Source organism: Seriola aureovittata, chromosome 21 (assembly GCF_021018895.1).
Source record: "Seriola aureovittata isolate HTS-2021-v1 ecotype China chromosome 21, ASM2101889v1, whole genome shotgun sequence".
NCBI lineage: Eukaryota > Metazoa > Chordata > Actinopteri > Carangiformes > Carangidae > Seriola > Seriola aureovittata.
Window position 1 is genome coordinate 7,227,305 of NC_079384.1, and position 25,803 is coordinate 7,253,107.

A 25,803-nucleotide genomic window follows, 5' to 3' on the forward strand; every position below is an offset into this window, starting at 1 on the left:
ACAATTTTAAATTTCAATTCAATAGGTATTGCTTTAATGTACTGCCTGAATAAAGAGCTATTTCTCATATAATTTCACTCAACATTATCTACAGTCATTTAAAATAAGTTATAGGCATTATGTGCAACCATTAACAGCTCACTTAAGATGAGCAAACAATTGATGCTGTACAGCCTTCAAGGTTTTGCTGAGGGGTTTAAAAACAATGTAAAATGCAGCAAATATGAATTCAAAAAATATATTGTTAAATTCTTTGAATATCTATGGTAACATCTGCTCATTTACAAATTCACCAATGGTTCAAAAACCAATTCAAGTGCCAATGCGAATGATTGTGTTTGTGAAGAACTGTCCACGAGAGCACATATAAAACTAATCCTCCTTCAGACTCGGTAGATCAGACCTTTGACTCACTTCAAATACACCGACATCGTTCTTTCCACATTGATAAATCAAGTAAGACCCTCGTAGAGGGATGAAGACATCTCATTTGTCTGTGGTGTGTGTGATGATCCAGGCCTGTGTGAAGGCTGTTTCCCACTCCCACAGAGGACCAGCTGTGTGAATTGTGGGTGTCGTGGTCTCAAGTGTACTCACACAGGTGACCACAGCCAGCAGGGCAGTGAGTGCTGCTTTTCAGCCAGTTCATTATGTGTTCCAGATGTCCACCATGGCTGCAGCCCTGACACCACACAAACAGTCCCTTCACCACGTGGTGGCAAACCGCGCATACACTGGCACACTGGTGGCACCTAAAGGAGAGATGCAGTGCACTTGTCAGACCTTGGTTCATGTCAGAATTACATAAATATTCAGTGTTGGGGAGTAGTGAACTACATGTAATTAAACTAGAAGTTTAACTACATTTTGCAGTAGCTTGCTGGTTCAAATACATTCATATATACATAGTTATTCAATTAATGAAATCACTTTCTTGCCATTCATGTGTAGTTAACAACTGCAACTACAAACAATTCTGGGCCATGCAAGGAAAGGAATGATTTTTTAATTTCCCCATTGCTTCTCTCTCTCTCACCCTAACCACCGTGAAGACACCCAGGCGATTCATTTGTCAAGCAGACCACACCACAGACTTGACCTTTGTGTGGTGCATGTGCAAAAGCCAAGGACGTCACACAGCTGCAACATCATTATTGATAAACCTCCCTAATCTCAGCCTGAGGAAGAATCACCACAGCCATACTTTCTCATTCTCATGAATGGAGTATTTCTTTTTTTTTTGGTTTATGTTATGACATGTGAAAGTAGGCACATAATCAGGAGTATACACAGGAATTACACTCAAAATACTGGGAGTAAAAAGTGACCTTTAGAAGTGCTAGTAGGTTGATTTTGTTATGTTTGGACAAAGTGAGGCAAGTTATTTTCCCCTCTTTCCAGTCTTTCTGCTAAGCTTAATTAGCCAACTGCTGGCAGTAACTTCATATTTAGCGTACAAATGTGAGTGTGGTGTTAATCTTTTTATCTAACTCTTCGCAAGAAAATGAATAAGCATCGTTCCCAAATGGTCAAACTAATGCTCAAATTTCTACATGTTACACAACAAAAACTACTTATTTCAACAAAATTGGATGGAGTTTAAGAAAAGAAGAAGAAATTACTGTATTCAAACTAAAGCAACAGGGCTCACATTAAATATGGTCTTAATCTTAAATGTAAGATAGACCACCTTATGGTAATTATACAAATGTATGACGGTAAACTTGCCAGTCACATACGTATACATCTCTCTCTAACAGTAAATAGCGATGCAGCGTTCATACCTGTCACAGATCCAGCCCTTGTTGCTCATTGGCCGCTTGCAGTTGCTGCAGTTGATGTGCAGTGTTGTAGACGCTTGGTTCAGGCAGGTGATGGCGCTGCACGTACTCAGCTTAATGACCTCATTGGACACGTTCCACAACTCAAACCGCTGCAGCAGGTCTATGTAGGACATGTACCAGTGCTCCTGAAATGGAAACACAACTTGCTGAGGGTTTCCTATTTTGTCTGCTTACTATTTCCAAAGAGCAATGTTGTAATTTAATTTTAAGACTTGAAAATGCAGTTTTTACAACTCTGAGAAAGACACCAATGTTTTTAGTCTGTCTGACCTGGGTGAGGTCATCAATCTCTTTACGGATCCGGTCCCCCAAGACGATAAGCACAGAAACGGCCATCTGCACGTCGCCCTGTTCAGCGTAGTAGCTCAGCATCTCTCGCACAATGGGGCAGAAGAAGCTGGCAGGTAGATGTGGGCAGAACAGTGGCTGGGAAATGGAGATGAGAGAAAAGGACTCGATGGGTGTTAGACAAGTGACCTCTGCCTCGTTGCCGCTGACATGTGGGGAGTCAGCCTTGTCCTGCTGAAGGTGCTCCGGAGCAGATGGGTTATCCATGATCTCGTGGCGCAGCTGGAAGGCCTCCTGGGGCAGCGTGTACTCCTGCTCTTCTGTTATGACAAAAGGAGCAGAGATAATATTAGACAAAAGAGAGCTGAGCACAGAGGCAGTTATAAATAGCAGGTACTGACGTAGGCAACTTTTTAGTTTCCTCAAATATGAGACTGTGACTGACCTGTTGGGTTGTCATGCTCCATCGAATAGAGGTCATCATCATCTAACTCAGCATCACCAAACATATATTCAGCCTGACCCTCACTGCCCTCTGTCTCCTCATTTTCTGAAATTGAATGAATGTGTTAATTACACACGGGATGAATATTGGAGAAACAACATAAGGACATCAAGATCTTGTCAATGTTCAGTTTGGCTCCTAAGACTCTTAAGGACCACTCTCACCTTCATTATTATTGCTGATGTGCAAGTTTCCAGGCTCCAGGTGGATGTTGTCCTGCCGGCTCTCACCTTTGCTGCGCTCCAGTCTGCTCTCCGTGCCCAACCCTGAGCCCATTTCCTTCATGCTGAAACTGAAATCATAATGAACATCAAATTTAAGCTGTTAACGACTTGCATTACTTTTCTGTAATGGTACGCAGTAAAAAGCTCATTTACCTGTTCATTAAAGGCAAGGTTCCCAGTTTACTGAGGTTGTGGTTTGGACCAGGCGCTGTGAGGTTTGCTGGGTCAGAGAACATGATTCTCAGCATGGTCCATGTTGTGGAAACCTTTGAATTAAAGAAAAAAAGTAGAATATGGCTACAGTCTTGGTATCACATTAAAGTTACGGATCTAATAGGTTGTTACTTTTTGTTAGTCATGAACTAATTATACAGTTCACTGTGTTTCGCCATTATGTGCTGAAAATATAAAAATTAAAATGTTTATGAATAATCCAACAAAAATTAAATATGACCCAGAAAGTGGGATTAAAATACTCTGTGCATTACTGCATTATAGCTGAAATTGTGCAGTTAAATACTTCTCCAATGTGTAATTCATTATTTTTAAAGTAAGTGAAATGTTAGTTTTGCATTAGAATTGACAAGATCAAAACCAAAGCAGAGCACAAACGTGTTCATGCATTGATCCCTCTGACCTGAGGTCTTTTAAGCTCGCGGGCCACCTTGGCATTGTGATCACACAGCTCAGCAAACGGCTTCCCACTGAGGAGGTAGAGTTGTGCTGTCTTGACAAACCAGTCCATGCGGTTACTGTCCAAGTCTGTCTCAAAGACGCTAAGAGCACTGGACACATGAGCAAACTGTTCTGTCGGGTCTGGCTTCTTGAAGAAAAAGATGGGGTAGCGGCGGTCGCCTCCAGGGTACGGCTTTCTGTTGGCGTCACTGCTGATCAGACTCTCTTTGGCTGCAAAGGCCAAGTCACCAAACAGTCCAAAGCACAGACCCTCAGGGTTGGCCTTATCCACAGGACGGGTGGCGTCTTTGAACATATGCTGGTAGAGCGTACTGTCCTTAGAACCAGAGAGTAGAAAATGAGGGTCATGTTGGTGGCGCCACACAATACCCGTGGTCACATCTTTGTGTTCCTCAAACGTCGCGAATGGAATGAAAGGTCTGCGAATGTCCCACACATAGATGTTGTGGTCCACCATCATGGAGCAAGTGGCCAGATGAAACTTTCTCTCAGGCCGCCACTTGACTCGTGCCACTGAGGCGATCGTCTGGACACAGTAGATCTCTTTGGCCCTGTTAGTGGTCATGTCCCAGACCTTCACCATCTTGTCTCGGCCTCCTGTGGCCAGCCACCCCCTAAGATAGAAAAAAAAGCGGTGGAAAGCTATTACCAACAAACATGCTTGGACAAATAAGTGATTTGCTTCTTTAAACAGCAAAACAACCCAACAACAACTATATTTTTACTTTTTAATATCTCTAACCTGTCATCGGGGTGCCAGTCGCAGCAGAACACGGGGCCAGTGTGGGCGGTGAACATTCGCTCATAGCGGTCCGGCCGTCTGATGTCCCACAGCTGGACGTTGCCGTTTTCAAAGGATGCAGCAAATGTGAAATAATCTTTCATGCTGAACTGGACGTCCCTTACACTTTCAGACTGACCTACAGGGAAGGATGTAAAAACAATCAAGAGGGATATTAGAGGATGATAAAGTATTATTACTGCTGTCTGAATGTGGAGTGAGAAAGACTGTATTACACTACATTAACTGATCACTAACAACTTAACACATTACTTCTGTGTCATTAATCTCACACTGGAGACATTTCTTTTTTTTAAATCACTCTTTTCTTACAAAGAAAATGAGATGCCTCTCATTTTGAACCTCTGTTATGAGAGAAATTCTCCTCTTTAACCCGAAACAAATATTAGTGATTTTGTTACATTGTGATTTGGGGATATATGAAGAAAATTAATTTCGTATCACTACCTGAAAAAGTGCTGACAGATTCCTTCTTGCGCAGATCGAAGCACTTCATGAAGCCATCCTGCGAGCCACTTAGCAGCATGTAAACCTCTGTGGGGTGGAAGCACACCTTGTTGACGGTGCGTTTGTGCTCAGTAAACAGCTGGTCCTGCTTGTTACGAGAGGGTTTTCCCAGGTTCCAGGTAACCACCGCCCCATTGGTGGCGGCAGTGGCCAGCAGGTTCTCCTCCATCTGGTGCCACATAACATCTGCACAGCTGAAGTTGAGCGAGGGTTTACGACCAACGCGGAGATTCAACTTCTCCACAAACTGCTCCTCCTCCAGTGCGTAGATCTTGAAGATGTTGCGGCCAGCTACCACCACTTGAGTGGCGTCACGGCACACACTGATGGCATTGGCAGGAGCGTCCAAGTGGCAGAACATAGTTCGGCCACTGATGGCATTGCTGCCAAGAGCTGTGGTAACCCGTGACATCTTCTCCATGTTCCTGGTGCAGACAACAGTGATTTTTTCTTGTAATCAGGGACAATAAAAGTGATAAATATCCATCAAGCAAACCCCACATTCACATATTAGTTGCTGTGGTTACTTTTACATTAGTGCCAGCTGTAAAAGGCAACTGACAGTCCAAGAATCCACCAGTGGGTGGCACTGTAGCAAAATAAAACGTAGAATTTATAGTCCTTGGTGTAGGGCAGAGGAGGGATGGCAGTGTGTAACAAAGCAATTAATGCACTGTATTGTACATACTTTAATATTTCAGACAATGAAATGGCTGCAGTACTTACTTGGTGAAGACGTGCCGGCCTCTTCAATATCTGCAGCAGCACAGAGTCCTCCTCATGTGCTCCCATGAGAGCCAACTTGCTAGTTTCTGGTGAGAGACTGGCATGTGAGCAACAGAGTGATACTATCTGGGTTTATAGTTAAGACAGATGTTTCATATAAGGGAAAACCAGAATTAGTCAAAATGACCTGCAATCTTTATCACAAAGATATGGACATTTATCAATAATATTAAAACATTGATCAATGTGGAGTTATGCTGCAACATTCAGACATTTAACTATATCAATTAAATTGATCTTGTTTTCTCTATTAATGTTCAGCTCTGTCTCATCTACCGCAGTGAAATCCCGCTTGGCTGAAGGTATGTTTGTTTGTTTTTTACCACCCACCTCTTGGTGGTGATTGATTAACAGCTGCTTAGAGCTCACGTGAGGATATGATGATACACTGGAGGAGAAAACAAGCTAACCCAACAGTGTGAGAGAGCCTACTCACCCATCTAACTTTGTGCACAAACACCATTCACGTTAAGAGAGGTGGGCACAGTTACCCTCCTCTACCTAACATTACACCCATGTTTTCGTGCTTTGCTTGCCCTTAATTTTACTCCAAAATAAGGTTAAATTGCAGCTCTGTGCATCCGCCAGCTCCGTCAGTGGTGTTCAATAGCTAAACTCACTCCTCAGTGTAGCTGCACCATAAACATGACAGGAATGTGATGCTAATGCTAGCTGGCTAGCCTTGCTACCGAGCACGTTTTCGAAAACGACGAAACGCGTTTTACATGTTTGTCACACAATTAGAGCACTTTTAAAAATATATATATATCCTGTTAAGTAAAAGTGTCCAAGCAAAGCAAATACCAAAGTGTTTCAGGACACAAACCTTGTGAAACTGTTGTTCCCAGCTTGCAATACCGGATGTAATGATTTGCTTCACAATCTCGCGGGAATTCAGAGTTTCATAGCGGAAGCATCACGATACTACAGTTCATTCGGAGTTTACTGGTGGCTCTGTTTTTGTTTCAGGTGTCCTTCAAAAGAGGGTGAAAGCGGTACTTTTTGGATCAAATCGTGGAAGTTTAAGGTGTGAAAATATGACATGTTTAATGGCGTAATACTGGAGTCCATTACTGTCAAAGAAATGTCTTACAAACGGACAGTGCATTCAGATAATGTTTGCACTGTTTATAGGTGATGGTGTGAGCTCTCCGCTGCCATGAGTGCTCTGTTTGCCTGTGAGGAGCCAGCCACATGGAGGAGTGTGTATGAGAAGTACTGGGATGTAGTGGAGGCCAAGGGCAAGAAACCCGGAAAGCTGCTGAACCTCGACAAGTGGTACTTGAACTTGGAAACTGTAGTTTAACAAAACAATCCAGACTCATAAGATAGTTCTTTACGACTCTGGCTGTATGTTTGGGCGAATTGTCAAGCTGCACAAGGAATATGGGTTTGATCAGACGCCTCCCTGATGTTAGTCCCTAAAACTTTTGGCACAGTACTGAATATGTGTGGTTTTTCCTGTATATGAAATCTATGAGTTATAGGTAATTCTAATCTATGTGTATCTGCTAAGGTACCAGACGGAGCTGCCCACACTCATTTCAAGTCGACCTGACAAACATGTCACTCTGTTGGAGCTGGTGAAACTGATGGAGTGGAAGCTCACTGTGAGTAAAGTCTAGACACTAAATCATAATAATCCCAAGAAACGTAAACACACCCACACCATATCTTTTGTGTGGGTGCGCACTAACAGCCTCCCAGCACTCAGCTGTGTCCTTGAGCGGCTCTGTGTGCTTTTCTGCAGAGAGGGAAGTTCAGGCCTAGGCTGCAGCAGCTGGTGGCGTCCAACGGTGAGGATACTGTGGAGAAATGTTCCAGAAAGGCCTTCAACCTCCTGCCTGATGTGCAGGCAGCAATCGCAGAGCTCAGCTCTTTGAAAGGAGTCGGCCCAGCCACCGCTTCAGGTTAGCACAGCATCTGTGTTGTGTTTCTGAAGACACTGTGTGGAACTTGCTTTCAACAAATTGATAAAAGTCTAAGAATTCATCCTAATAAAATGTCTCTGTGATCCTCTTGAAGCACAAAGTGACTGCCTTCTCAATAAGTTTATAGAATAATGCTTAAACCGGTGGACCGAGTGACCGGGACTCCCTGCTCTCTGTTTAATTAGTCTGAATGCACTTCATGGCTGCATCCAGCTTGGCTTGGGGCTAACTTACTGTCCATTTTGTTCCAGCTGTGTTGGCAGCAGGAGCTCCAGAACAGACTGCATTCATGTCTGATGAAGCCATGGAGAGTGTACCGGGACTAAAGCCCATCCAGTACACAGCCAAGCATTACGCTCTGTACCTGGGAAAGATGGTTGAGCGGACTGAAAAACTAAACAAAGGTAAGGTAATGAGAGGGACACAAAGACGGTTACAATTATGTTGGCATTTGTTGTATTTTGTGGTGTTACTGTGGTATAGTACATCTGTTTTCTGCATCATTGATTTAGTGCACAAAATATGAAACTCCTACTACTACTAAATAAAATACTACGATTGATTTATAAAGTACAGAACGGTTTAAGCTCAAAACACATTTCTGATCTGCAGCAACATCCAGACCTGTTAGATGGTCAGGGACAGGTGCACCAGCTGTCCCCACAGTCAAAACAAAACTCGAAGAAGCAGAATTCTGCTTGAATGCATCACGTCTGAAATAAAAAACTCTTATCTCTTTTGATTTGAGGCTTAAAACTTTTATGTTTGCCTTTGCCTTATATTAAATTAAAATTAATTTATTCATTCTTATCTTGCACTATACTTTTATTCTCTTGGTTAATCCATTTTGTTCAAATTTAGCTGATTTCTTTTATCTTATTAAAATATGTTTTATTAAAATTGTTTTGGGATTTGTTTTGTATTAAAAATCCCATTTATTTGTTTTTTGCACTGTCTTTAAAAATGGAAATTATCATGTTATGTTTTACAACAATGAATCAAAAGGGATTTAATGTCATTTTTTGACAGTGATGAACAGAAAAAGACACTTTGAAGGGTCTTGTTCTATCAGTGTTAAATAATCCACATTAAATCTACTGTGAGACAATAACTTCCAATGGGTTGACAGTCACTGTATTGAATAATGCTTTATAAATAAACTTGCCCTAATATTCTGTGCTGATACCATTTGCTGGCCTGCCCTCTCGTCCTCAGCGGATCCCCAGCAGGACTGGACGCCCCACAGGCTGGAGCTGTGTTTGTGGGCGTTGACCATTGCCACTCAGCAGCAGCTCCCGCTTTTAAAGGATGTTGATGTGAAGGATGGTGCGGCGGAGAAGTGCTCAGACCCAGACACTGACCAGAGACCAAGAAAGAGGGTCAAAACAAGATGACAACTGTTCTACATTTTTATACATACATGCATTACATTATATTTGCTTTAGTGTTTGTCAGTGTTTGTACTTTGCTAAAATAATAAAGACTTTACACCAAAGAGAGAACACAGAGCAGTTTTTGGTGTTATTGACAATGATGATCAAGGCTGCACCAAATGATTATTTTCACTTCATAATTTGTCAATAAATTGATTAATCATGTGGTCTATGGAAGGTCATTGAACAGTACAAATTCCTGAGTTACATGTTAACATTTTGTTATGTAGCAGCCTTAAACTAAAATCAAAAGAATTCATTTATTCCCTGATTAATCTACACTCAGTACCTCATAATGACAAAGTAAAAACAGAATTTTAGAAACTTTTGCAAATGTATTAAAAAGGAAAAACTGAAATATCACACTGACATAACTATTCAGACCCTCAGGTGTATCCCATTTCTCCTGATCATCTTTGAGATGTTTCTGCACCTTGATTGGAGCCCACCTGTGGTAAAGTCAACTGTTTGGACATAATTTGTAAAGGCACACATCTGTCGATATAAGATCTCACAGCTTGTAAATCAGAGCTCAACCAAGCCATAAGGTGGAAGAAAGGATTTTAGCATAAGGCTGCAGCAGAGGTCTGAGCACTTTCTGAATTCACTGTTTCTTTTGATATTCGTACTATTGAGAGACTAAAAATACAATAATAACATTTTAGAAGTTGACATCAGTGAGTTTAGCAATTTTTGCTTAAAAATGCCTGATTATTATCAAAATTGTTGTAAATTGATTATTTGTTTCAGCTCTAATGATGATGATGATCTTGTGCTAAAACAAACTTAAAAAAAGCAGTAGGATGTTGCCACAGTATTGTTCTTTATTTATATTGTTTCTAAATTAAAGCAAAGTACAATGAACAGTACAAAATAAAACAAAATATATTCATATATATACAATATAAAATGGTTCCGTTCAGAACATTTAAAAAGTACAATAGATTGTGAAATAATTAATGAGGACTTTGATATAAATTATCCATATGTAAATTTAGTTTTCCTTTAGTTTCCTCATGACCGAGAGAAAAATAGGTTCTTCTGCTTTTTCTTTTTGTAAACGCTGTGTTGGTCCAACCTCTTGTCTGGTCTGAGAGATTGAACCTCGTAAGCTTGGCACCATTTTATCAATACAAGTAAGCAGCTCATGAAAAACTACCACAGCAGCACAGATATGACTTTTAAATTCTAAACTCTCAGAGGGAAATGAGTCGCATTTGAAGAAACCACCTGTGATATCTGTGTGAACTCGAGTGGCTCAGGCTCAGTATTTGTGAACATGAAAAGAATCTGTACCAAAGCTAGAAACTGGGAAACCAAGACTCGAGCAGAGTGACAAACCAGAAAATGAATCATCTCCAGAAAAGAAAAAACATTTACAATCTGTCTTTGACTCTCACCAGTTTGTCGTCAGTGGAGATGTAAATCTGTTTTTTTTTTATTACAGACTAGAAGACAAACCTTTTTCTAACCTTGTTTCCAGCTGTGGCAGAAAAAAATCAGTGTTCACTAATCCACATGAAAACCAGAACGTTCAGTTGTGTTCCTCGTTTAAACACTGAGGACTTTTAGCACAGTGGAGAGATTGGGAAATTTACGACAATCCTCAGCTGTTGGGTTTCAAAGCCGGTTTTGTTTGCTTAATATTACATGTGTCAAATCTGCACAAATTCAAAACCTGACCCTGTTTTTACACATTTTCACGTATCAATATCCAGGATAGTTTGGGAACTAAAGCCAAAGAAACTTTAATAACCCCTAAACCAGCAATTACAGGTTTCATCATCTTTACTGAAACACTAGGAGTGTAAATTTATGCGCTGGTTAGCATCCAATGACTCTTGGTGTAAATACAGTTCCATCTCTGGAGCTACAGTTGCCTGCTTTACCTGCACAGTCCTGCAGTGACAGTGACCCATTTCTGAGCAGCACTGAACACTGAGAAAAGGCAACCTGGCCGGCTTGTTGGCAAGCAGCAGTTCAGAGCAGCTACTGGATGTACAGTTGTTTGGACTGCGGCGACTTCTTTCTCTTGTGGATCCTGTGCATGAACATGTGGAATAAATCGTACAGCGAACAGCAAAGCGGCCTTTCTGCCTGGTGCTCAGTCTTGGGCTTAGATATAACAAGGCATTGGGCATAACAGCACAATGGATTGGCATAGGGAGGTACAAAAGCATCAAAGAATGATTATGGCAGTAGAGAATATGGCACATGACAACATGTCAGTTAACAACAATATAATAAGTGCAAAAAATCCCACTTATGATGAGATGTAGGAACAGGAACTAAGAAGCAGCAGTCAGAGAAATGTCAAGTATTCTGCTGTAAAGTTATGCTGCATTTTTGAATGAGACAAGCACAGAAATGAACAATATTTCAGCTTAAAGTCACATCAACAAGAGTCCATGTATCAATGAGTTTTGCTCATGGTTGGCACTAACCTTTAAACATCATCTTGTACCGAAACCAGTAGAAGGGAGGATGTGGACTGCCCAAAGTGATGGATCACATGTTATTGATAGGCTGCTCCTATTCAGCTCATGCCATCCCTCACCAAGCCTTCCTTATACTGTAGAAAACAAATATGTCACCCAAAGACAGCAATTAAATTAAACATCATGCAACCTGTCAGATCCACTTATTAAAGGAAGAGATCCTGTTTTACGGTCTAGCTTTGGGCTCTGGTGTATCCTCACAACAGCCATGCATCATCCTGACACTGGGGGTGTTGTGACATGAGCGCGACAGGATGGGGAAGCACATAGAGGTTTTAATGCGAAGAGTGCCGGCACTGTTGTCTGTTGCGTCTGCTGTCCCTCCATCCCTCACAAACCAAAACTGTCACATGCTGTCAGCCAGAGGATGAGAGTCAGGCCTCTATCACTCTTCTCCTTTAAGATGAGCTGCTGTCTGGGTGCAGGAGAGGCTTTTCTCAGACAGGAGATGACTTGTTTTTTTGAAGGTGTGAAAGTGCTGTGGTTGGCTCAGGCTCAGGCTCAGGGCCAGGAGATCTGGCTCACAGAAAAGTGATAAACTACTCTTGAAAACTTTTCCCCCTCAACTGGTTGTTTAAGATACTTCTTATACTACGTTCTCTTGACTGCTTTTTCTGCAAGTCTCTGCAAGAAGAGCTGTTGATGACAAATGAAACACTGGACGTTTCACTTTGCATGAGGAGAACTCAGTTGAGTATCATTTTTTTGAGGTTCAGGGGCAAAAAGAATCCACAAGCCTTTGATTTTAGTCCTGCATGTATTTCCAGGATGGGGTAATATTCACAGTTAATGTGTTCTACAAAAGCATAGCCATTTACTAGCCCTTTTTTACAACCCGTCTGGGTTCCTATGAATCTTAAGTTAAAGAGGCACATTAACCTCCTCTCAGGCGTCCCCTTTATCTTCATTATAGGCTAACAGGATATGTATGCATTATTCATCAATGTATTTTTGCTATCTCAAGCAATAATATCTCCTAGTTTACACAAGAGTTTCCATCAAGGATACATTAATACCGCATGTTGGCTGATCTTTTCTGTTTTTAATGTATTTGAAAATGGCTTATTCTGACTATTTCATACTCATTCCCTCATTTAACAAGGAGTGTTCTGTTAATACTGACAGTTTCATGAGGAAGCAAATGCTGAGGATTGTATTTATGACCAACTATCAAAATTGGCAAATGCATACATTTTTTTTTTTCCCCCCAGGCAGCCAGTGGTCATTCAAATGAATTATTGATTGAAAGGCTGAAAAATGGAACATAGCATGAGTAAATGTAATTGCTATCCTGGCCTCATTTTTCCAAAAGCCTGGATCACACTGAAGATAATCTATGACAGAAGTCCTGTCTGTAATTTGTTATTCGCAAAAGAAGAGCCGCAGCGAGGCGTCCGCACACTGCAGATGTGGCGCCGTCGCGAAAATTAAGCTGCAGAAATGAGTCCAGCTACATGAAAATAATCGCAAACAGTCCAGAGTTGCTCAGTTTGTTTTCTTCCTCTTCACCTGTTGAACATTCGCAATGGAGATGTGATTTTGGATCCCGCAAAAAAAAGTCGAGCTGAAGCTACCAATCAGCAGGTTTCAAACCAAAAACACCTTTTTTCCTATGCTTTTGCCCTCTCTACTTAGTTCTTTCTATGGCTTATTTTCTAAAGCACTAAAGATTTATAAAATCAAGTGAGCTTGAGTCGTTGGTGGTCACCGAACAAACCAGGGGATTTTGCCTCATAGACTATTTTTCAGAGGATCATCAAAGCCATACAGGAGTTATCAGAATAACAACAATCATAGCATTAATTTTGCACCATTTGAAACTTTTCTCTTTTCCCCTCGAAGAGGAAAAAATACAAATAAATATACTCTTGGTTATGAACATACAATATACACATCCACTATCAAATGAAAAACGGGGACAACTTAATAACACTCTTTTTTTTTCTTTATAGGTACATTCCTTTACAAAAGTATACAGTCCCTAAGAATGAGAAACTGAGGTATAGACTGGGCCTGACAGAGAGACCCCAATGCCCTCTGGGACACGAAGGTCAGAGGTCAGATGATGACACATCCGCGCCCTCCCCAGTTCAGTCTGTCAGAGCGAGAACAGGCAGAGGCCAGTATGTGTGTGTGTGTGTGTGTGTGTGTGTGTGTGGTGTTTTTCTCTTCGGTTTGTCCATGTTGACCTACAGATTCGGGCAGTGGCCGCTCTCAAAGACAAAGAGGAGAAGAGACAGAGTGTGTGTGTGTGTGTGTGTGTGTGTGTGTGTGTGTGTGTGTGTCCTTGTCTCGCTGAGAGCCACAGAGCATGACATGGCATATTTTACACGGTGCGCCTAGCAAGTTGGTGGTTAACGTTTGACACAGCAACCGGAGGAGTTCACTCGCTGCAGTAATGACCATCCAGGAAACTTCGACTGTTATTTTATCTCTTTCCTCCCCTGTCATGCGGTCACTTTGATTTCCCATCTTCACATCTTGTCTGTGTTGTGTGAACTATGTTTCTGTGTCCACAGTGTAGGTATATTATCATGGAAATGATAAGAGAAAAACTGATGTCCTTTTATTTTTAAAGACCCCATGGAGTGAAAATGACAGTGATGCTTCTTACCTCAATTTTGCATTTAAAACTTCCACCTCAGGTTCTTCCTGCACCTGCTCTGGTTTAGGAATTTTCTTCGTCCGTTTACACTTGAGGTTTTTGACTGATTTGACTACTCAGCAGCTCAGTTTGAAGAAAACGTTTTGTTAGTTGTTTGGTTTTTGGCAAAAACCGCAGTGACCCCTGCAAGTTACAGCAGGGACTTGAAATCAGAAAATTCATATCAACAATCATATTTCATTGGTGCTTCTATGTTTTTTGTTTATTGCTGCCCCTGGAAATAAATGTGCTCATCCTGAAATTCTTCTTTAGATCTTCCCCTGCAGCACAGTCGACAGAATCTGCTTTAGCGCCTTTAAGCAAAACACTGAAACTCTACTAGTTTAAGGGGCATTGCTGCAGCTGCTCCTCATCTCTGACCTTTATGAAAGACAGAAAAATTTCTCCAAGCATTTTGCCAGCAACAGCACATATTCCTACTACTCTGCTTCCTTTAAGTCCTCTTCATCAGAGGCACATGTCATGAACTCAGATTCTTCTTACTTGAGGTCTTTAGATTTACTCAAAAAAAAAAAACACGACTGATGAAACTGCTTTTCAAAAAAGCCTCTGAACAAAAAAAAAATAAAGCACAGTGGCCCAATGCTCACTGAAAGGTTAGCGCTGGTAATGTGGATGAGATTTCAACGTATATAAAAAGATATATTGTTCCTCAAAATGGATCTGAGGAACTTTCACCTGTACTTGTTGCTACTGTAATCCCTCTTTAATAAAAGAGACATATTTCTTTGATTTGCAAAGTATCTGTAAAAAAGGATTCTTGGTCGATTTTAGTTTGAATGATCTCATGTCATTTCATTTGGGTCTAACTTGAGAGGAAATGGGAAAGTGAACAATGGTCAAAGGGGGAAGCTTTGTTTGGAGCAGGGTTGGAGTCAGTGCGTATGCGGAGGAGGGGGGGGGGGGGGGGGGGGGCACATCATCAGGGAGGAGGTGGGATCTGCACCCCCAGGAGCTCATACGCGAAGATGTTCCAGAAGATGGCGAAGAGGAGGAAGGTGATGAAGGAGAAGATGATGACCCACCAGGAGCACTGTTTCTGCAGACTCTCCTCGTAGCTGCGCAGGATCAGCAGCCCCATGCTGATGCCGACCACGGCCCCCGACAGGTGCGCCATGAAGCTGGGCTGGGGCCCCGAGGACGGCAGCGGCGGTGAGAAGCGGAGCCAGACTGCACGGCCCACCTCTGAACTCACTGCGGAGAGGAGAAGCGAGAAAAGAGGCAGAATCAGTGTGGAGAAATGTCTTTCTTGTTTAGGAGCTGTGAAGAATTCAGGCCAGACTAGGATCCAGATTTTCCATAGCGGCTTATAGGAATAGTCTGACATTCTGACAAATCCTCTTATTTGCTTTCTGGAGGAGAGTTAGATGTGAACACTGATACTATTCTCATGTCTGTACTTTAATTATGAAGCAACTAGTTGGCTTAGCTTAGCATATGACCCACCTACACCACCTGTAAAGTTGCCAATTAACACATTGTCACCCGGATGACATGGTGCTTAAAACCAAATTTGAGAATTTGTGAATCTGAGACAAAATTATCTTGAATAGCAGTGTGCTTTTATTTTGAAATAAAGGCCCTGTTATGAAGAAGAGGGCCTAGATCAGAGTTGACTTCATGTCAGTGGCTAAAGATGAGCTGTAGCCTACTGTGTATAAGTGTTTTTATCATGGTCTGCCTCTACAGCCAAAGAAAGGTCACAACATGATTTAAATGGATCTTTACTCGAAAAATTGCGTTCAAATGTTATATGCAGCTGTTTTTTCAGGCCTCTTTAGCTGAATAAATATTCAGCACTGATAACATAAAACTAGACCAAATGTTAATTCAGTCTTCACAGTAGCTCACAGAAGCGGTGTGTCGTATTTTATTGTGAAACGCTGTATCCCCTGTTTGCAAAAACACTGAGGAGAGATACAATATTCCTGCAGAGAGTCGCTGCTCTCTCAGTTCAGCGGCGGCAGGCTCGGGACAGATGGAGGGAACATATTGCACACTAATGAAAGTCACAGTGTATCGGTCCGCGTGTGGAGAAAAAGGACAAGTGGTGTGACTCAAATGGTTCAAAAACAAAGCAACATGTCCAATCAGGGAGCCTCTCTCTCCTCTGAGCCATTAACTGTGACGACTTAAGCAGCATGTCTGTTGCTCTGCTGTACGAGGCTTTTAAACCCCGCTCAGGTGACGAACACTGTTATTATGTTGAACTGTGAACAGGTGTGCGGGCATTAAATATGCTGGAAATGAAAGGTAATACACACTCCGCTTTTTGAATGAAGAAACTATGAATTCAACATAAATAGCAACAGCAGGAACGTGAGCGTGGGGCTGAGAGTAAATTTGGAGAACTTACTGCAAACCAGCGCCAGGATCATGCGGAGCAGCTTGTAAGGACAGCGCATCCCGGCCCAGTTCTGCAACACAGAGCAAAAGTGTCTCGTCAGCGCAAACAATCACGACACAAACAGCCACTACAAATATGAGTATATTAACAGCCTGGCAAGAAGCAACTCACTTTCTATCCTCGGGACATATTTAGACAAGAGAGAAAGACAATCCATATCCATATGAGAGAGGAGGCAACACTTACACAAGACAGAGACGTGATTATACACCTGGCTGCTCTCCACTTACTGGTTCCAACCCAGTGGCACTCTATTAATTAGGGCTAAGATAATTTAACAGAGGGGGAGAATGGGCCAATAAATAGCTCTGGTGATTCTTCAGGGGAAAAAAGAACAATGGCATCCTCACTTGGAATAACACATTCACTCCCCAGGATGAATAATTGCACCAATCATGTCCCTCCTTAAGTTCCTGGCTGTGGGAGGATGACCCAGCACCAGTGCTTTAAGTCTTCTCTTAAAGCAGAAAACAAAAAGGTGAGCGGCATGCAAAATGTAAGAGAAATGTTCCATACGTTCAAAACAAGCCAGGAGTGGTCCTGATGTCACAATATCTCTACAAATAAATGATTCATATGATGGAAGGGGAGAGGTCGGCACAGCGGTGCAGAGGAGGAGGCCTGAGCTGTGTGCGATGTGATGTGGCTGCTCTCTCATGGGAGGCAATTTGCTCTGACGTGCCTCCAAACTCACAGGAGGAGAAGGGCAATCTTTAACCAGAGGACGGCCAATCCATTTTGTCTGTTACAGATCTTGTTATCACACTGCTGACTTTGAAATGCTGAAGGAATCTGACGCGAGTGTGTGAGGTGCGGAGGATCACTGAGAGACGGAGAGAAAGAGCGTTTGCTGTTCGGTCAAGGAACAATAAAAAAAATAAAAATAGAAAGAAAAGATTTAGGGGTTATGTCCAAAGTTTAGTTTGTGCACTACATAGTTTCAAGATGTGTTCTGACAATGTCGCTGGAGCTGTGTGACTTCTACAGAGTCACGTCCCCAGCAGTGCTCGCAACCTCACTGAACCTGAAAATGTCTTTTGGGCAAACCGGAGGATGACGGCTGATGGCAGATGGCAGATGGCCAGGAATTTACTGGGTCGATACCGGACAATGTTTCAAGATTTCCTTCAAAAAGCACAAACTAGACAAAAACTCATCAGAGCAGAACTAAGACGTGCCTTAAAGGATTTCCCAACAATAAGCGTAACAGACCAAATAAACTGTCTGTTAGCTGCTGCGAGCACACAGTTTTACAGAGTCTTTGCTTTGAACCCGTCAGCGCACTTTGATTTCCATCCCTGCTGGCATCTTCAGTGCCCACAGTGAACAGCGACATCAGTTAAAGTGATTCGTCAGATGTAACGCCGAGAGTTGAAGAGAATGTGGAAGGCACTTCACGTAGAAACCTCGTGACGGAAAACACACACAGCATCAAGGGAGTTCACTGCCTGTTTTTTTTCTTTTTTTCTTTTTTTCAGTGGACACAAATAAACACAGTCTTAATAATTAATAGAAGAGTCTGAAATACCAGCTCACATGAGATTCATTGATACAGATGACGAGAACAGTGAATAAAAAAAGGAAAGGTTGAGCTATATGAGATACTGGAAGAGGGTCCTTGGGGTCTGCTGCTCATCAACAACCTTCAGCGAAAGCTTCTTCATTTTTGCTGATGACTAGATAAGAGGTCACATTGTCTCGAGAATATTCGGTGGCATTGTTCCAAAAACTGCTGGGCAATGAAGTATTTATCACAATGATGTGATCCTACTGCAGCAGGGAAAACATCCAACTAGCATCTGCTGGGGGAACAACAGACAGCAGTGAAGCCCGGGATGTTGGTGGGAGCGTGAGGTGGTCCCTGTCTGTCTTGCTCACACCATGTGCTCGGCTCTGACATTTCCTCTCTATTGAAAATCGTTTTTTGAGACGTAACAATGGAGGCGATGATGACGATAATGGCAGTTACCATGACGACGTTGGCCAGATGCGCTGAGCACAGAGCGTAGACCCCCCCAGAGCCCCCCACCACTGGAGCACGCATGTCTGTGATGGACACTGTCAGCGAGCCTGCAGAGACACACAGAGAGAGAGAGACACATATTAGGACTTATTAGGACTGTAGGTATAAGAGGGAGAGCATGCAGTTTGTGTGTGTGTGTGTTTGTGTGTGTGTGGGCTGTTAGGAAAAGAGAGAGAGAGCAAAGGACAGCATTTTACAGCAGAGGGGAAAAACAAAGGGAGAGTCAGATTACTCATCACACAGCAGCACAAGTCACCTTCCTCTGAGCATTTCTCTAAAAATCTCTGTAAAAAAATCACTGGGGCTGTGCTACATCAGCCGACCTTCACGTGCCCTTTCATATTACATCCACAATACATGACACTCTCAAACACACACGTGTGCTGTGTTGTGAAAAGTATTGCACAGGCATGTCCTGTATGTAAGCAGTCTGCTAACACTGCAGCTGAGTAATTATATTAAAATGGTAAGGAACTGAAAAGGAATATTTCTTAACTGGATTTTCCTTGAGGATGCTGCAATTAAAAAAGGTCCACTTTAAAATGATCTGTGATCAAAGTGAGGCCAGGAGAACACAGGAGAACCTTGCTGAAGAGGATCATTTCACATTTGTGTGCTGTAAAAATGCATGAGCAAAGTCTAATCTGGGATATGTAGATGTGGACACAAGCCAAACGTGCCGTCTACGATAGTCATGATGTGGAAAGTAAAGTGGTGGTTGTGGCAGTGAGGCAAAGCCTGTAATGTGATTGCTTACTCATATTATGACTGCATACAATACTGTACTTTACCAGCAAGTTGGACAGTTAAAGGAATATTCATATGTTAATAGTCTTGATATCGTTATATATGAACAATTAGTCATTTTCAAACAATTATTTGGTGCTGGAACCTTTTATTAACTTTTTTGATGTGAGCAGGTGTTCTTCATAAGTCCAGTCAGGTCGAGGCTGCGTGGAGCTGTGTTTGAAATTATGCAGTGTTACCAAACTCATAACAGCTAATACAATAAAAACTGGTATAATAACAACTAATACCATGATAAAAATAGGTGATAACAATAATAAGGATGTAAACTGTCCTGCTCAGGGTGCAATAGAGAGAGGGTGCAGTCAGTCAAGCACAGTCTATACACGCTCCTCACTGTCCTGACAACAGGTCTAATCAGGTAACATAAGTGACAACACCTGTGTGGACGGACTGTGCAGCCTCTTTAAATCTCAACTCTTTTTTTTTTTAAAGTTGCTTTATTGCTGAAAGAGTGGAAACAGGGGTAAACAATGATCCTGGCTCTGTCTGGATCTCAATAATTAAACCCTTAAATCTCCTTTGTTTAAACTATATAAAAACGGAAGTGTAAAAACAAACTGCAGGTATTCCAGACTACTTTATTCCTATTGCCTTATATTAACCAGACTGATGTGAGAGTGGTATTCATTCATTAAATCTCAGCAAGAAAGCAAACACGCATTTTTTTTGCTAAATGTCGAATTATTGTTGATAAGCGTTTTAGTATCTAACTCAATTATCCGGGCTGAGGCTAGCTGGTTAGCATGCTAACTTCAGTATAAGAAAAGAGAAATAGAAGCACAACAAAAGAGTTGCTTTCCACCATTGGAGACAGCTCCTGGTGACTGAAAGAATGAACTTTGATGCCCAAATTGCAAACATTTTTCTAGATTGGTAAAAGTAAACAGCTGGCTATATGGCAGTAGTTTAAGCTTCCATATAGCTCCTTTAAATAGCTGTGTGTATAGTGTGTAGTGAGTGTGTGTATATACAACCCTGAATGTGGTACAGTACACCTGGCGCTGCATTAATCACAGCACTGACGCTGTGAAGTAGGACAGAATTCCAAGCAGGAGAAATCACAGTGGCAGTTGCTCGCGAGGACAGCGTCAGCCACTGTTAATTATGCAAATGAGCTGATAAGGGAAGCGGAGAGGGCTGATAAAACAAAACAGCCTCTTTTTAATCACAGTTGGGGTTTGCCGGAGTTGTGATCTCAGATCTATAATGCATGTTGTAACATTCATATTCTGTGTGTATGTGTAGGTGTGTGTGTGTGTGTGTGTGTGAGAGAGAGAGAGAGAGAGGGAGTTGTGGGATTGCAGAGTAAACATCGTCTTAAAGAACGCCTCGTCAGCCCATGGTGGCAGTGATGATCATGGAGAGACAGATGGTAATCAGAACGCGCTCCTGAGTCATTCATCTCTCCCCGCTCCAACACCTATGGGCTATTTGACGTGGACGTTTGGATTTATGGGGCATATGAAGGTTGGTGCTTCAACTAAAGATTTCAGGAGATTCACAGTGTCCCATTTTTAGTAGCTCCACAAAATTGCAATTACACAGCACAGCATACAGTATGTGGTCTCTGATCTCTTCAAAGTAAAGGAGAAATTGAATTGGAGCAACTTCAGCGGCATCAACATCTTATCATCTAGTTTCTCTTTTAGCCTTCACAACTTTTTTTGCACTTAATTTATTACTTCGGTGCATTAGACTTGGAAGATATATTGATGAATTATTAATAGAATAATATGAGAGATATCATCTAGGGTTTTAGTCTTTTACTGGTCTTAAAGATTCAGTACAATTAAGTGATACAATTTTAGGAATTTATTTTACAGTTTTAGCAGTGTGATATGGACATAAACATGAACTTCTTTCACCCAAAGTTTGGATTAAACTTGTAGATTAAAGTGTGCAGTTGATGTGGAGGTGCTGATTAAAAATAGATATTTTATATCTGCTAGTAACAGATGCTGTGATTTCTTCATAAACATTTCTTTCTTTTCAAAATACAGAATAATTTATACGATCTTAAAAGTAGTCGGACAAATTTTTTACACTTAAATTCCCTTCAAGAAATAAATAGTTTATAAATGTCTGAGGTCAGTGACAACAATTTGTCTGCAAATAAACAGATTTATTGTCCCTTTGAGGACAGCGCAAAAAGCATGGCAAATGTTTTAGCAAATCGTTTCCAGCAGCCACAGCATTCACATATATTTGTAATGGACACCTGGAATTATGGGAAATGTAAGACAAATATTCACTCTATCCTTGTGGCTCCATTTTGCTCACCAACAACTTCTAAAGAAAAATGCCTGGCTCTTAAACTGTTAAATGCTTCACTATGTTCACCAGCAAGTTGTTCAGTTTGGCTGCATTTGTCAGTGTTCGTGCGAAAACGTTGGTTAGAGCAGCTTTAAGAGCAGTGGACTGGGCTGTTTGGGAACTAAAATGATAGGTAACACAGGCTCAGACCACCTCTTCATAGCAGACACTTGTCAGGGATGTGACACCACCATCTGTGGGTGAGGAAGAGAAGACAACCTGAGACCTCCGGCTCAGAGGAAGAGAGAGAGCTCCACAGGGAGGATACAAACTGCTCTCTCCTCCTGCTCGCTGTGCTTTGGTGAGAGGCTCCAAAATACAGTATGAATATTAAACAGGGCTGTCATGTGGGCTCTCGTGCTTAGGGGGATTTAAGATTTAGGATTCTCGCACTCAGCAGCGGCTGCGACGTGAGGTGTGCGATTATTTCAGTGCCGAGCTGACACATTCCATCTCATGCTCAGATTATTTATTGTTGCCATCCTGAAGTCATCATCAACATACTCAAATCTTTTTGTGAGCTTGCAACATCCACAAGTGCACTGCGGTGTAGACAGTAAAAATGATGTACTTTGTATATGAGTATAGGTCAACTACACACTCGGGGCTATACTCTATCTACCGCAGTATAATCCCCATTGCGGCTCAGAGAACTGAATCTCTCTGTCAAACCAAACTTGCTACACCATTACTGTTACTCCAGGCTGCCCTTAAGCTATGGGGCAACTTTGTATTTCTCAGTCTCTCCGGGGATAAGGTGCAGACAAGGGATGGTAAGTTGATCCGAGGCCAGAGTTTGACAGTGCCTGAGGCTGCGCTGCTCTGTAGCCGCTACAGTGGAGGCTGCACCAGAGCAAAGGCAAAGTGCTGCAATGAAAAATATATATCCTCTAACTCTTGGAGAACATGGCGTAACATGACTCTACACAAACAATGACAAACATGACACTTTTCGCTGCCTGTTCTCTAGAGTTTGTATACGTGGTTCACTATTCACAGTCAATCAATAGTCCTTAGAGAAATGGGGCTGTAGGTTTTTAATGATCAAAATTTGTTGAATAGATGTTTAAGAGATGTCTAAATTGTTATTACATCATCGTGCTAAAGTTCCCTGTGTATGCATAGATTTCTCTGCTGCATGTTTCTTATATTTATAACTTGTTAAATATATAATAACGTATTTACTGCTTGGTGTAAAAGTGGGTTATACGTAGCTGATTAAAGATTATTGAGGTTTTTGAAAGTTACACCTGTGTTAATTGATTTTATGGCTGCAGCAGAACAAGCTGTAAACACAACGTTGACATCTACTCCTCTTCTAAAGTTGATTGGGTAAACATTTCAGGAGTTGACTATTGTCTAGCTAACACAAAACTTTAGCATTGATTTGGAGATGTGCTTCAGGAGACGCAATGAATGAAAATCCAATATTCACTCTCTTTTAGCTCTGTTTGGTTTTCATCAACTCCTGAGAGAGCCACACCACACACACCACCTAACTCATTGCTTCGTAAAGGTGTCTGACAGAGGCTGTTTTCTGGGAACCTAAAGGATGTCAGGGAACATTAAAACGCATTGAGTTGCATTTCTTGGTTGGATAGCCAATAAATTACTCAGGAGAGGACAATTAAAGGACAATGAATGTTTATTTATTCAGGTGATTTAGTGAGCATTGGGTACAAAGAAAAACCGGCAAACCATGAGTGTGATTTTATTCTTTTATTTAGTCTATTGGTATAAGCTATGAGGAAAGTCCACCCAAAACAGCCAAATGTATTTTGTCAAGTTTCATTATGAGAGATGAAAGAATTTGCAAGACAAATGTTTTGCTGAGTCCATTAGGATTATCATTTTGTTAGAAGTCAAAGATTTCAATGGTAAACCAGTTCTCTGCCTGAGCTCAGAGCACAGTATCCAGTAAGGGAAACCTGCATCCCTTGATACTGTGGGACTGATGCCTTTTAGTTTGGAGTTGCTCCATTTGTGTACACTTCCCTCAGACAGATCTATCCTGTATGCATTAAATCCTGTGGCCCTGCACAGAGATGTGCTGTAGTCAGCACTCCTGCAGTCACACGGCTGCATCTGTTGGCTAATAAACTGGGGAAACGCCTGATCAGATTTATTTACTAAGCACACATAGGAAGAGAGGGAGACTGATGGAAAAAGTGGGTGTGAGTGGGTGCATGAGGAGCAGCGATGCAGGAGACACACTAAAGCTGCAATCGTGCAATCGCTGGTGCTTTATGTATCATGGGGTGGGGTGGGGGGGTGGGGTATTTGATGTTGGGAAGCAATTTACTTTAGTTTTGGTATAAGAGCAGACACAGTTTGGAGGTGACTGGGGTAAAAATATAAATGTCAGGGTGACTGAACTAGAGAGAGACCATCTGTCACGTACTCTTTTGTCTACTTTACAGTCTATTTGAAAAGCTCATAGCTTCAAATGTCATTTAATAGTTAGGTGTCCATTTCAAAGCCTCATTTCAACTATAATAGTGCTGTCAGACTGGGGGAGCTCTATTAAAGACATTTTCCACCTGGGAAGGAGACAGACACCTCTGTGTCATCCAGACAGAAAGAGATAAGGGAAATATCACCTCTACCACCAATGCTTTCCTTCAAGTGGAGCAGCGTGACTCGCAATCAGTCCTCATCCAATCTAACATCTTCATCCATCTCCTCGTGCCCCGCTGGAGCGTGGGCGGGAGGGGGATGACACCCCCTCAGATGAACGGAAAAAAGGAGTCTGCCAAGTTTTACTTATCAGTGGTGTCAAGCTGTGGAGGAGCATCCCAAACTGTCAGCCGCCACAAAGCTACAAAACACTGCGCACCTGTGCTCCTGCACTGCAGTCAAAGCAGATCGCTAGACAAACAACCTCAATGAGGAAAACACAGATTGAAAGCCGAAACACATGAATCAGGACCTCTGTTGTCTACATGTAGAAAAGAACAAAAAAGAAAAAAAAGGGGGAAACACCACCACAACAACAACAACAACAACAACAACAACAACAACACAATTCCGGTGCAGTTGATGCCAAGCTCTGGCCTGGAGGAACGGATACAATTCATCAATTTTACAGTATGCCAACACGTCCAATGCAAACACACATTGCCCTTGGTTTCCTTAGAGAATGATTCTGTTTATTCAAACAGTTTTCTGCCCAGTCTAAATTTGCCACATACAGAAAAATATGATAATATTTATGCTCCCCCAGAGCGCAGGGGACATCAAGGAAAATCAATAATCTCCACAAGTCACATCCTCAGAGCTGCTGAGAGGAAACTGCTTGGCACAGCACCAGCAATCAGGGAAAAGTATAATCATATCTGATCTTGGTGTGTGTGTATGTGTGTGTGTGTGTGTGTGTGTGTGTTGTGTGTGTGTGTGTGTGTGTTGTGTGTGTGTGTGTGTGTGTGTGTGTGTGTGTGTGTGAGCATCACTCATGACTGCTTTTCAGTGAACAAGCACAATTGCTGACCTTGGATAGAAATTACTCAAATTCATCCAACATCCAGGTGAAAAAAAAAAAGGGGGCAAGAAATCACTTCCTGTGCTCAAGGTTATAAAGCCACAGCGATGGCTAAAGGGAGTGTGATGTGCTTCTTCATCAGAGAACCTTGAAACTAACCACCAAAGTAAATGGAATATAAACTGAGCAGAGCAATGGCCTCTCTAACTCCAACAGAGCGCCCGACAAATATCGCTGTCCTGGATTGGCTTCACGCCGTAGATGCAAATAGAGGGCTGTAAACACAGTCGGCTCGCTCCACACTAATGCGATACCTTCAATGAGGCTGCATTACAGTACAAATATTCATCATGCTCGGTGTTGTTATCAGCGGGGCTGCAGGGGGTGGTGGGAGAGGAAGTGAGCTCGGTGTCACCTAGGAAGAGTTGACTGTGGGGTGAGACGGGGGGGTTGGGAATTACCATAATCACGCTTGCAGGCTCTGCAACGCACCAAGGTCACCCTGCTCAGTTCAGCTCAGCACCGGGGGAGTACATGAGAAACACAGGACCAGACGCTTCAGTGTTGTACGCAACACTGGGGTCCGTGCACAC

General features: G+C 42.1%; 3 protein-coding genes across 7 annotated transcripts in view; 1 reads left to right on the forward strand and 2 right to left on the reverse strand.

Moving 5' to 3' along the window:
• Window positions 1-11: 11 nt before the first annotated feature.
• On the reverse strand, window positions 12-6,520 carry wdr24 (WD repeat domain 24). Of its 2 annotated transcripts, none has more exons than XM_056366224.1 (11): window positions 6,479-6,520; window positions 5,593-5,678; window positions 4,807-5,291; window positions 4,300-4,477; window positions 3,499-4,171; window positions 3,015-3,127; window positions 2,802-2,929; window positions 2,578-2,682; window positions 2,115-2,452; window positions 1,785-1,969; window positions 12-752 (listed from the first exon to the last, which is right to left on the reverse strand). In XM_056366224.1, exons 3-11 carry the CDS (start codon window positions 5,285-5,287, stop codon window positions 584-586), a joined length of 2,370 nt encoding a protein of 789 aa, XP_056222199.1. In that variant the 5' UTR covers window positions 5,288-5,291; window positions 5,593-5,678; window positions 6,479-6,520; the 3' UTR covers window positions 12-583. The 2 variants fall into 2 exon arrangements, with proteins under 2 accessions (XP_056222199.1, XP_056222198.1); XM_056366223.1 differs by having other exon boundaries at window positions 5,593-5,689; window positions 6,479-6,499.
• Window positions 6,521-6,543: 23 nt separating this feature from the next.
• On the forward strand, window positions 6,544-9,085 carry zgc:112496 (uncharacterized protein LOC541336 homolog). The gene is made up of 6 exons (XM_056366237.1): window positions 6,544-6,679; window positions 6,787-6,930; window positions 7,169-7,262; window positions 7,403-7,562; window positions 7,835-7,987; window positions 8,799-9,085. Exons 2-6 carry the CDS (start codon window positions 6,812-6,814, stop codon window positions 8,975-8,977), a joined length of 705 nt encoding a protein of 234 aa, XP_056222212.1. The 5' UTR covers window positions 6,544-6,679; window positions 6,787-6,811; the 3' UTR covers window positions 8,978-9,085.
• Window positions 9,086-9,818: 733 nt separating this feature from the next.
• The window catches only part of rhbdl1 (rhomboid, veinlet-like 1 (Drosophila)), a 41,664-nt gene continuing 25,679 nt past the window's right edge, over window positions 9,819-25,803 (reverse strand). The window contains exons 6-10 of one of the 4 annotated variants that reach the window (XR_008826304.1): window positions 18,556-18,656; window positions 16,536-16,596; window positions 15,205-15,373; window positions 11,461-11,588; window positions 9,819-11,057 (exon numbers count right to left, since the gene is read on the reverse strand). Coding sequence is in view for 2 of the 4 variants with exons in the window: in XM_056366544.1 (XP_056222519.1) it covers window positions 15,102-15,373; window positions 16,536-16,596; window positions 18,556-18,656 (434 nt within the window). In the remaining 2 variants the exon portion in view is untranslated. Of the gene's footprint in view, window positions 15,374-16,535; window positions 16,597-18,555; window positions 18,657-25,803 lie in introns of all 4 variants that reach the window. The other 3 variants (XR_008826303.1, XM_056366545.1, XM_056366544.1) reach the window with 3 other exon arrangements.